This window comes from Cyprinodon variegatus, unplaced genomic scaffold (genome assembly GCF_000732505.1).
Source record: "Cyprinodon variegatus isolate N-32 unplaced genomic scaffold, C_variegatus-1.0 Scaffold205, whole genome shotgun sequence".
Lineage (NCBI taxonomy): Eukaryota > Metazoa > Chordata > Actinopteri > Cyprinodontiformes > Cyprinodontidae > Cyprinodon > Cyprinodon variegatus.
Window position 1 is genome coordinate 931,852 of NW_015150658.1, and position 13,188 is coordinate 945,039.

General features: G+C 37.8%; 1 protein-coding gene across 1 annotated transcript in view; it reads right to left on the reverse strand.

Annotated features, from left to right (window-relative positions):
• LOC107088072 (arf-GAP with SH3 domain, ANK repeat and PH domain-containing protein 1-like) overlaps nt 1–5,134 on the reverse strand; it is a 57,984-nt gene extending 52,850 nt beyond the window's left edge. The window contains exon 1 of the mRNA XM_015380008.1: nt 4,756–5,134. Coding sequence (XP_015235494.1) covers nt 4,756–4,881 — 126 coding nt within the window. The 5' untranslated portion in view covers nt 4,882–5,134. The remainder of the gene's footprint in view (nt 1–4,755) is intronic.
• Nucleotides 5,135–13,188: the final 8,054 nt, after the last annotated feature.

Sequence of the window (13,188 nt, forward strand, 5' to 3'; positions counted from 1 at the left end):
TATCAAAACTCGGGTAAAATAAATCACAATTTTGGTTAATTATCTGTAATTACATATCGCCTTGTCTAGTCAGGTGATTCCAATATACTTTACACTAAATGACTTCATTTAGCCATTCACACAGTGATGGTTTCAATCTGCATTGGGCCACCGCTGCCCTAGGACACACTGACGCCTGCTGCTGCACATAGGCTCCATTGGGCCCTCTGATCACCATCAATAGGCAATAGGGATGAAGTGTCTGGGGTTCGAAACAGTGACCGTCAAGTTGCAGGAAGAACTCCTACATCCTACGCCACAGATGCCTCAATGGATCGATAATTAAGATGTAAGATCTGAAACTGCCATAAAGGAAATAAAATCATGGATGCATCCTGCCTGGTATTGATTTATCCCTTCAGGCTGGTGGGAGTTTAACTGTTTGGGTGATGTTATTGTGCACAGGACAAAAAGTTGGGGGATGTTCTGAAGTGGTCTGACCTAGCCATTAGGCACAGCTTAGCAAGGTGTGCCTAATGAAATGGTAGTTTATGTTCCTAAACTTTATCCGAGTTTATTAAACTCAGATAAAGTGCATGAAATTGTTGGCGGGGGCGTTAACAGACCAAAAGAAGTGGGAGCTTTGTTTTTTTTTATTTTAATGAAGTTAATGAAGAGGGGGGAAACCCATAATGCAGTGTTTGGCTTGTTGCTCGTTGATCAAAGCTGGTCAAGGGAATTTTGGCCAACTCTAGTTTCTGACTGCATGCATCTCTACTTACATCCCATCAACAGGAAAAGTCAAGCTGACCAGAAATCCAGTCCTTTTTAACAACAGATAAGGAGCTCTTCCTGCAACATTTGATTGAGCTCCACCAAGGCTGTTTGAAAGCAATTCTGTTTCTAACATGTGAACCTGTATTTTCTACATTAAACTGGCATGACAAACACAACCCTACACAAGGGAAAACATACAAAAATCAATGTCAGAAGTTAAATTACAGGAGAAACTCTTGAATCTGTTTATAGATCCCTTTAAAGGAAGAAAAATCCTGAATAGCTATGATCTTCCTGAGTCTTTGCCTCTAATCAGGACAAATAAGTGGCAGTGTGATTGTGTGTGTAGTGGTGGTGGGGGGGGTTAATAGTGTCTTTGCCATAAACCACAAACATAGCCACACGTTTACCCTCACCATTAATCAAGCTTGGGTAGACTAAACATAATACCCGTATCGCTCTATAAAAAGTGTATTGCTCTTACATCTGTCTGTGTGCATATGTGTAGGATTCCAGCATGACTCTCCCCACACAGTTATTTCTGTTATGCATTTTCCAGTGGGTCATGTCCATAAAATAAGAACCCTAAACGCAAGCATAATGAATCAGACAGCTGCTCCAAACTGGATTTTCCAGTTTGCAGCAATTTCTCTATTGTTATGGTTTTGACCCAACAACCCCTAAAGAACATCTTAGAACTTCTAGATCCCTCCATCAGAATATCTGCAATGCATGCATCTGTTTTAAAAATCTGGGTCATCCACAGTAAAATGCAGAGTTTGACTGCTAGCAGGCGTTATATTGGGCTTAATTGTTCTATATAATTTAGAAACCCTCCATTCACAACAAGGATATTCTAGCTGATTCTAGCTAAACACTGATCTATAATTCTGTGTAAGGGGTAAGCATGGGCTCATCTTTGTGTATGTATGCACACTTGGACTATTTGTTTTCAGGCACAGTTCATGGCAGCTTCGCTCTCTGTTTCCTCCTTTGCCTGAGGAGCTTTGGGAGGAGACATTTCAAACAAACACAGAGACCTCAAACAAGCCTGGAGCCAGCACAGCAGTTCAAACAGGAAAAAAAGGCTGGAAACTGGCCTTCACCGACATGCTTTTCAACAAGGAGAAACACGCGTGCACGCTTTAAACCACATGTTCAACGTCCCTTTAACAGGTGACAGTTTCTGTGACATGTGGCCTGTGTTTGTGTCCAAGCTTGGTTTGGCTAAAGGGAGTGTTGTTGTCAGGAGTTAACAGCATGTCCTCAGTTACTATCCTGATGATGCAGACTTTTCTCCACAGAACGGCACAGATTTTCAACATTGAACCCAATTTTTCTAAATAATACAAAAGTCCAAAATACAGGGAAAAAGCAGAGCCTGGTTGGAGTACCTGTCAAGGTTTTAAAAAGTTACTGTTTTAATAGGAAAATCCCCTGTGCTGTTTCCAAGAGGTGCATTGATCAGTTTTTGTCTCACCAATAGTGATTTTAACTGTATTTTGGGCTCTGATCTGTTCATTAGGATTTTAGCAGATTTGGGTTTGTATTCAAAGTAAAATTTTCAATCTGACAAATTAAAAGATGAACCTCATTGAATCATCCAGGCAATGGTTTCTAAACTTCATCTGATATTTATAAACCCATAAAATTGCATCACAGTTCATACTGTTGTTTGATTAGATTAAATAAGTAAAATTAAAAATGTCTTTAGTTATGCAAAACATTGGCTTCCCTTCCTTCACCTGTTGCTGCACACTTTAACATAGCTAGTCTGGAGACTAAACCAGTGCTTAGACCTAACCTTAATGCTGTTCTGGTACAAATACAGCTACAGGTAACGTGTCTGTTAGGCTGCTGACCCTGTAGCTGTAACCTAATTTAAAATCAAAAATCCCCCGATCATACTCTGTGCATCTATATACAGAGGATATTGTGATAGACACTGTATGTCCTATCCGCTAAGTACTTAAATAATTTCTTTTGTTTAGGTCTATATATCATATGTGTCTATAAATAGATGTGTAATCATTAAATGTTTACACATCAAGGTAAACATTTATGCGACACTGAATACCTAAATGCTGACTAAATTTGCAAAGTTAAAGTAACACTTTAAGAGTTAAATTTAACACCAATCCAAGTGCATTTGGTCCCACTTAGAATTAGTGTTAAATTAACTATCTACATAGTGTATATCTTACTCCAGTTGTTGTTGTAATAACTCTAAAAAAGTCATTGCATATTTAACACTGGGGAATTTACTGTGTGATGTTTTGAAGACAGAAACATGGATCAGTGTTGCTTTCAAACCAGGGAGCCTAAATCTGTTTTATTATATCATGAGATAAGGCACTTAATTTCTGTTAATTTTCCATGTTTTCTTCTGCATATATTAAACTTGCACTGTAGGTTATTTCCAGAGTTGCAAGCAAACCGCTAACCAGGCAGCTGCTTTGAGGCATAGATCTATACCTGAGGGTTTTAAAAAGGACGGCGGTATGATGGCCAACCAGAAAATAAAATCTTCAGTAAAACTTAATGAGTTCTATTGTGCTGTCACCTAAACAGTAGCTAATATGTTTTATCAGAGCATCAAGGATTAGAACATGTTGACAATCTGGCAAAACCTAGAGATTTATTTTTCTTTTCCACTTATTTAAAGTAAGAGAAACTGTATTGGCAGTAACAGTTCCCATCAATGTGTGACCCTTCTGCCATTAAAGAGAGTGATTAACAAATAAATAATGAAATCATGCATACAAGCAAAAGTTTGTATTAAACTAAATATATATTTTTACTTTCATACAGATTCTCTATATATGCCTTTATTTTAAGGAAAGACATTTGCAGGCTATTGGTATCATTATGCCGGTGGTCATCACAGCCTTGGATATCTCTGCACGGCTTGCATGTTTTTTCTTGTGCATGTGTGAATTCTATCTGGGATTTCTAGTTGTCTCCCACAGTAACCAATCCTTACTGTTAACTATAAATCACCTTTAGATACAAGTGTGTGGATTGTTATTTGTCCCGTGTGTCTCTGTTAGACCATGTGATGGTCTGGTAAGCTGTCCAGGATCTTTTGCCCAATGACTGCATGGGATCAGCATCATCTCCAACACCATGTGATGCACCATGGACAAGCTTGTATAGATCAGAGACAGATGGATGGAAGATATTTGTCAATAACTATATTATTTATTATAAACTTTTAAAGCTGCTATATATCAGTAAAGACTGAGTTTCTTTTCTAACATATTCCAACATTTTGTCACCCATCTAGTTCTACTTTGCCTTTGAAGTATATAGATAATTTCATTGTTTAGATTTGGATTATTTCAAGTTATATTCCAGGTAAAATGTTTTTTTTTTTTTTCTTAATACCAGTTTTAGTTCACTCAGACAGATACAAACTTATCTAGTTTAGATTAACAAGCTTTACTTTAGAAATATTCTTTTTGTTTTGTTTTTTTACAAGTTAACTTTATTTAAAAAGAGGAGCTGCAGAGGACAGAGTGGTTGATCTAAGCAGTCTAAATTGAACAGTCTAATCCTGTGAATACGACTTAGAAAGCAATGATTAAAGAGTTAGTTCCTTTGTTTTTTTCACTGTATGGGGGATTTTTTCAGATTAGGAGAAATAAAATGTGGGTCAAACCAACTCTTGATAAAGCTGAACACTTCTAAAATAATATTTGTTTAAAATAATGTAATTTAAGGCAATCTGGCCAGGGGGGTGTAATCATTTTTTAGGGGGGCAATTACCCGCATGACCCTCCTCTTGGTGACGCCCCTGAATTTAACTTGGGAATGTATCTTTTATTTGTTGTTTTATCACCTGTTAATGGAATAAACCACTTAGAAATGGTGTGAATCTGAAAGCCGGTTTAGAAATCAGTCCACTTTTCATTATGTAGATCTCTTTACCTGTGAAGTTGGAACAGGTAAACAGACACACGGAGGTGAAGCTCTCCCCCACCACACCATTGTTCTCACCTCTTCCACCGCTGAAACGGTGTTTTTGCAGTCACTCATCTTGGACTGGAAGCTGGACGTCCCGGGCGAAGACAAATCCTCATTTGTCAGCACCAAAAAATCCGAAATGCTTATTCGCTCCGGCATGTTTCCAGGAAAAAAGGGGCTCCGTGAATTCACCGAGCGAAAAAGTGTGCCAAAATTTTACGCGGGGATGAAATTCCCATTGGAAAAAAAAGTTGTATCTGTTTTCTTCTCTTGCGTGGAAACAGACACACGAGAAAAATAGAAATACTCCTTAGAGAAACCTACTTTATTGGGTCAAATCAACTGAAGGCAGAGCTGAGTCGGACTGAGCGTAAACTTCGCTCAGTGCGTGCGCCCTGAGATCCTCCTGCGCGCTCATGGAGGGAGGGATCTCTGCGGAATCACGTGGGGAAACTTTTTGGCCCACTAGAACGAGAAGTGCAAGGTCCAAAACTCTTCCTTTCAATATATACCTCTCATTTCCATTCACACTCCCCAAAGCTTCAAGAGTGGTCGCCATGGATAAGCAGAAGAACCCCTTCACGATGTGATGAGGAGGAATTTGCATGAATGATATGAGAAAATCTTATAGAAAAGAAAGAAGCGCAGTTTTTCTAAACATTCAGTTTAAGTTACAAAAGAAAACTTTTTTTTTAAATCATTTTCGACCTGCATAAATTTAGTTGCAAATGAGTTTGAATGCAGTGTTGTGGTGAACATGGTTTCTATCTTGGCTAAGATTCTAAAGTTCCTTCTTCATGCCTCGCTCACAAAAGAGAAGCTTTTCATTGAAGGAGGATTAGTGAAGTTCCTCCCCTTCCCTTCTCTGACATTTCCTGAAATATTCAGAAAACACAAAGAGAATAAAAAGGAGTTTGAAAAAAAAAAAAAAAAAAGATTATGGGATACAAGACCAGCATGCCTGTCAGCTCAGATAAGGAGGGGCATGAGTGAAACTGGCATCAGGGGAGCAGTCAAACACCTCAAAGTAAACAAAGATAATTTGAGGAAACTACATGAGTTCTTCAGGTCATAAACATTAAACTGAGAAACTATTTCAGCTGGGGGATAATAAGATGGTTTTTTACTATAATTATCTATGGACAAAAACAACCTTGTTTTGTGATAAAAGTGTTTTATCTGTTCTTGTATCTTCTTAGTAAATGCAAGAAATATTTCATACCCTTGAACCTTTTCACTAAAAATATGGTTTTCAAAGGGCATTATTCATAAAACTCGGATCTTCATGTCTAAAGTCCAACACAAAAAATGATGTTTAGAGTTCACCTAATTCTTTAACAGAATTTACCAGCATCAGAGGCTTAGCCAGAAAATTTTTAACAGGGTGGCCAGGAAATAACAAATGTACACTGAGGGGTGGCCGAAAGTGGATAGGCACCAGAACCTCACGGTTAATCTTCATTGTTCCAACAGGAACATTAACAAGCAAAACATCCATATTTTCTAAATAAAGACAAACTGTACTGTCCTACAGCCTTAGCCAACAAATAGACGCATATATTTAAACAACCCGTAATTTCTAGATAAAAAGTATAGTAGATAAAACTCAGTTTTGAGTTCTGGGGCGTAAATCAATTATCATTGTCATTACTTACCAACTTTTATCAATAAACATTCTGCATTAAATGGATATTTATGAGTACTGATATCTACATAAATTGATTATTTGATATTTTTTTATTTAAATGGTTATTTATCTTTGATTTCACTGAAAAGTCCTCGATGACTTGCAGAGACACGTTTTTCTCTTAACCCCATATAACACAAAATCTAGCTCTGAAAAGAGCATGAATTCTGTACTTATCATCTTTGATGTTAGTATATTGATGTGTATAATTAACCACAAAAAATAAAATGTTTCGAATATTCAAAACATTGAGAGTATTAAGGGCTAGTTATACTTCCCGCAGCAGTGTGTTGCAGTGAGCCTGATGCAGACATTTTTGATTTATGCTCAATTTGCTGTGGGTGTAGATACTCTCCGAGGCGGTGAGGAAGTGGGGCCGAGTTTGTCCGACAACAGAGGGACATGACGGCGAAAAAGAGCGGGGATCCAGGTGGAAAGAGGGTTCCAGGGTTCTCACGCACCTCGCTCTTCTAGCTTCACGAGTCGTTTTCCGCAATTGCGGTCATGAAAACAAAACAAGACAGCCTCCTGTCTGTGGCACTGTCTGCGGTCACCTACAATTTGGGAGAGTTGCAGCAGAGTGTCTGCGGAGGGGGCGGGGACGTCTGTTTGTTCACTGCAACATCTACGCAGACAACCTAGTTTTGAAGTATAAATCAGCCTTTACTGTTGCCACCATTTGTATTAGAGGGGAAAAAATGGTAGGGGTGGCCAGTGATTGACTAAGGGTGGCCATGGCCACCCCTGGCCCCCCATCTAGCTCCACCCCTGACCAGCATGTAATTTACTTCAAAATAAAAGCTTGTTGAAAAATGTATGTAAACTAATATCCGTATGAAAATCAAGGAAGCAGCGTAGCACACATCTCAAGGAGAGTTGTGTTATAAAAAATGTCACGAGTTCTGATCATCTCACAGAAATCATTCCTCTTGACAGGATAGCTATTAACCAGATGCTCTGCTAAGCTAAACTGGAGTGGTTGTGGGGTTTCAATACTTTTACAAGCTTTGTACTCTACAGCCTCAACTAGAGGTGCACTTATCCAGTTTTATCCAATCCAATATGATACCGATACCTGGACTGAGCGTATTGGGTGATATCTGATACCGATCCAATTCAGCTGTTGAGTTAATGAACCATATATCTTGCCATGTGAGTGAAGACTTAAGCCTTCACAAAAATAATTAAAAAACAGGTAACAAATGACACTAACATGAATGCAGATTATATTATCTATTAAAAAAAAACAAAAAACAATTCCTTCAAAAATGCACTGGATTAGATATCTGCTATCAAATATCCAGCTAATTAGTCAATATTGTAGCCGATATCCGATCCAGCTAATTAGTCAATATTATAGCCGATATCCGATCCCGCTAATCAGTCAATATTGTAGCCGATATCCGATCCAGCTAATTAGTCAATATTATAGCCGATATCNAAAAAAAAAAGATTATGGGATACAAGACCAGCATGCCTGTCAGCTCAGATAAGGAGGGGCATGAGTGAAACTGGCATCAGGGGAGCAGTCAAACACCTCAAAGTAAACAAAGATAATTTGAGGAAACTACATGAGTTCTTCAGGTCATAAACATTAAACTGAGAAACTATTTCAGCTGGGGGATAATAAGATGGTTTTTTACTATAATTATCTATGGACAAAAACAACCTTGTTTTGTGATAAAAGTGTTTTATCTGTTCTTGTATCTTCTTAGTAAATGCAAGAAATCTTTCATACCCCTGAACCTTTTCACTAAAAATATGGTCTTCAAAGGGCATTATTCATAAAACTCTGATCTTCATTTCTAATTGCATCACAACAACTTATGTTTAGAGTTCACCTAATTCTTTAACAGAATTGACCAGCATCAGAGTCTTAGCCAGAATTTTTTTATAAGGGTGGCCAGGAAATAACCAATGTACACTGAGGGCTGGCCGAAGTAGATAGGCACCAGAACCTCACAGTTAATCTTCACTGTTCCAACAGGAACAGGAAAATTAACGAGCAAAACATCCATATTTTCTAAATAAAGACAAACTATACTATCCTACAGCCTTTGCTAACAAATACATGCATATATTTAAACATCCGTAAAAAGGATAGCTATTAACTAGATGCTCTGCTAAGCTAAACTGGAGTTCATGGTTGTGAAGAGAACAATGTGGAAACAATAATTGGGTTTCAATACTTTTACAAGCTTTGTACTCTACAGCCTTATCTAGAGGTGCACTGATCTACTGTAGTTTTATCTAATCCAATCTGATACCGATACCTGGACTGAGTGTATTGGCTGATATCTGATACCGATCCAATTCAGCTGTTGAATTAATGAACTATATATCTTAACAATTAAAAAACAGGTAACAAAATGACACAAACATGAATGCAGTTTATATTATCTATTAAAAAAGAAAAAAAAAACAATTCCTTTGAAAATGCACTGGATTAGATATCTGCTATCAAATATCAAATCTCTGAAATCCGATCCAGCTAATTAGTAAATATTGTAGCCGATATCCGATCCAGCTAATTAGTCAAAATTGGAACTGATATCCGATCCAGCTAATTAGTCAATATTGGAACTGATATCCGATCCAGCTAATTAGTCAAAATTGGAACTGATATCTGATCCAGCTAATTAGTAAATATTGTAGCCGATATCCGATCCAGCTAATTAGTCAATATTGGAGCCGATATCCGATCCAGCTAATTAGTCAAAATTGGAACTGATATCTGATCCAGCTAATTAGTCGATATTGTAGCCGATATTTGATCCAACTAATTAGTCAATATTGGAATTGAAATTCGATCCAGATAATTAGTCAGTTTTGAAGCCAATATCCCATCCAGGTATCGGATTAGTGTATCTTTAGCTTCAGCTGTGTCATCATTATGTGAATCTGTTCATGTTGATCAACATGATTAGTTTGGTTTAAAAAAAGACTTCGCAATTTGCAATTATTTCATGTCCTATGCAGTTGCATCATTACAAAATTGTAAGAGTGCAGCAGCTTTTTAACATTGTATGTCAGCAAACAAGCAGCCATTCCTGCCCCAATCCAGGTAGATCACTTTAACAAGGTCTATAAAGTAAAAGCTGTAAAATTTTCCCCTCAACCTCTTTATCATTATAAAAGAACTCACTCTGATATGAAAGTAAGGGCATGCAATAAACAGCAGCCTATGTAGATCAGCTGACCCACTTTGTTGCCTATTCGTTTGTTTAAATATTCATTGAGGCGAAGGGAAAGACAAATGGATGAGTTACATGCAAGCACTTTGCACTGATGCACATATTCTCACCATGATGTGTGCGATAAATATTTGTGCCTACATTTCCATTAATGCATGCACACATGCAGGGACTCGCAGCTCCCCAACAAAACGCTCCTTCATCTCTATGGTGGCCCTGTGTGAAAAAGCCATGTCTTTGTGTGTTTGCCAGCTTTTCAGCCTGAAGCTCATTGTGAAGTTGTGCAAATGGGTCTGCCCAGGCTGTGAATGATGTAAATCCATGAATTTAGAGACATGGTTGAAAGTGACAATCTCAGCAAAAAAAAAGAAACTATATTTCAACAAGAAAGAAGGATTTGGGAGGGGAAGGTGCATCATGTGACGAAAAGGTGGAGTAAGCAAATAAAAGAGTTGAAAACAAGCTGCTTTGCCTGTGTTCATAAACTCAAGTGACTCTGATGATTTTCCTACTTGCCTCCACCCCTTTCCTTTCTTAATGCAACATCCTTCACTATTGCCATTTCCCATATCAATAAACTCTTTCTTTTAACAAAGCCCACACTCTTTAGTCTTCCCTTTTATTACTAGCTTATATATGTCATATTTCTTGAAGCTTTAAATCTTCTTGTAGCTCTCAGCTTCTCTGTTTCTCTTTAATACAAACATGCTACAGTGAGGATTACAGCTGCCAGGGTTTCCATGCAGCATGCTTCCCAGCAGCCTGGAGAGGCAGCACTAGGTTTCACTCTCCAGCTGAGATCATTTTGCTTGTTGACTCAGCTCCACAAGTCCTGTTATCAATTTACAACCCATGTCAAGAAAAGAGGCCCTGGCTTACGGTAACATACCGCCTCGCCTGGTCAGCGTAGATTACTTAAAAACAGGAGGAGTGGAGGGAGAAATGGGTGGAAAAACAGAATTTATTTTTATGTAAACTATTTAGGCATGTCACAAAAAAGACTTGGAGGTGTAAAAGCAGAACAAGGGGTTAACTTCAGAGTTTTATCATCTGCTTTTTGAAAATGCATTATTCCTGAGTAATTAAAGGAATAGCATCCTTTCAGTCCAGTGCCATGTATACTCAAATTTTTTCAAGATGTTAAAGAAAGAAAAACCCCGCCCACACTGACGTTCAACAGCAAACCGACTGTCTGCTACCTCACCTGGTATGGCAGCAAAAATCTTTCGCAACTGGGAAAACTTGTTTTGTGATTCATACAAAGCTTTTGTGACAGATATATTTCACTAGGCTAAAAAATCACATCAGGATTTAGACAAACAGTTCCATTAAACTACCTGTCCTTACTTTGTTTTCAGTGGAACTGAGCAAAGCACAGAGAAACTGTCATTCATATAAACACAGGCTATTTGTACATATAGACTTAGGCTGAAAATAGTTCATATCTCTGGCAGGCTTAGATTTAAAGTGATGTTTTTATCTGATAAGCAATTTTTTGGAAGGAGCTTAAAAAAAGGATGATGGGAAAAAAGGCCTGCATTCTTTTCTGACTAAAAGTTCATCACCAAAGGTTAATCATATAATAATCTGTTTGTTTATTTGAAGCCCCATTAGCTGCAGCTACTCCTTCTGGGGTCCTAATCTATAAATTGCATAATTACTCATAAAAACACAAATACACAACAAAACAAACCTGTTAAACATGCCAAAAAGGGAAGATTAAGGCATAGAACTGGGAAACACGAGGTTCTGAGTTAAAACCCCACTCCCACATACTGCAACTCTGGCTCTCTGAGCAAAGACCCTTAACCCCACCCCGGTTGCTGCACAATGGCAGCCCACTGCTCCTCAAGGGGATGGGTTCAATGCAGAGGTGTATTTCTACAATGTGAGATCAATTAAGTTCAATTATTATTATCAAAAGTAACAGCAAAAGGGTTTTAGTAGCTCTAATACCAACATCTGCTTCACTGATTATTGAAAGAGCTATTGGTAATATTAGAAATGTTATATTTGTTTGCTTTAAAAAAAACACCATTTAGAAAAAAAGCTTCCTTGTTAATTAAAATTGCTAATTCTAAAGCCATCGGTATAAACAATTATGCGCCAGACTGAAATAACAGTTAATGCCACTCAGCCTAAGACATTTAAACACAGTTCACTTTCCATAAACCGATCCAGAGGCCAGAACTTTAACAATGGTTGATTCTGCTCATTTGTAGATAGACCTGGCTCTGCGCTGAAGGAACACAAACCTTTACCTTTGCTCGCGACTGTTGCAGCAGTTTGTGTCAAGATGAGGTGCAACAGAGGTGAGCTGCTCAGGTCTTAAATAAGTCTATAAACCACATATTCTATGCTATGTTTGCATGCAGGGCTTGACACTTGTTAAACGCAGAAGCTGCTTAGAGCAGCATGTGTTAAAAGATACCTAACAGACACAAGTTTGGGTCAGAGAACCAGACACCGGAGAGAGAATTGCTATGGCTGAAAGTCTATGAGCAGAAAGGAAGTTTATTATTCCCTGTAAAATTTACAGGACTCATAAACCCTAGGCTGCATGTAACGTCACATGAGGAAGAACCAAACATGGATGTTCAGCTTGCAGAATGTGCAGAAACCATAAACTTTAAGAGCATGTGGTAAATAATATAGCGGCTTGCATTTTGTCAAATTGCATTTATAAACTTTCTTCTATTTTTACGTGAATTTCAGAAGACAGAAAAACATTGATTTAGGATGGAAATTCACCTTCCAGCAGGAAGATGACCCTAAACATCAAAGCCCAAAACCTGAATTCAACTGATAATCTGTTGCATGATTTTAGGATTGATGTTCACAGATATTCCTTAATCTAACAGAGCTTTTGCCTGTTTGCAAAGATGAGTGGCAAACATTTACGTTGTTAAATGAGAAAAGCTGATGGAGATCCCCCAAAAGATATGCAACAAAAGCTGATTTTACAAAGAATTTTGGGTGTTAGGGTTGGGGGTTGACACCAAAGTATTTAAAGTTAATCTTCATTTAGAAACCCTGAAACATAGAAAGTCTTGTTGCCTTACACTTTAAAGAAATCTCTACTCTAAGCTGGACTACCATGTACATTTCCTATAAAATAAACTGATGTCATTGCTATGATGTGACAAAATGTGAAAATGTTAAAAAGTGTAAATATTTTTAAAAGGCAGTGAACTTTGACATCGTCTGAAAATGCTTCAATATTTTAGGAAAGCAGTAAAGAAACGTACATATTTAGATCTACTAAGCGGTGACCTTTTCTCTTGTAAATGAGTTTTCTCCCATTTGCACACTTCCATTATAGCCCAGTGAACTTTGACCTCCTATTGTTAGCTTCCTTTTCAGATCTGGTATCCAAAGCAACAAGCTCAGAGGGAATGATGTCAGCCTGTCTGGATGTGTTTATAAAGCATTCCGCTTCACTGTCACTCTTCATGTCAGGTTATTGTGTGTCAGCTGGGAATGTCACTTTTCATTAGGTCAGCCTCATCAGTGGTCAAAGTCTCACTTGTTCAATACCAAAAATACTATATATATATATTTATATATAAGAATATATATATATAG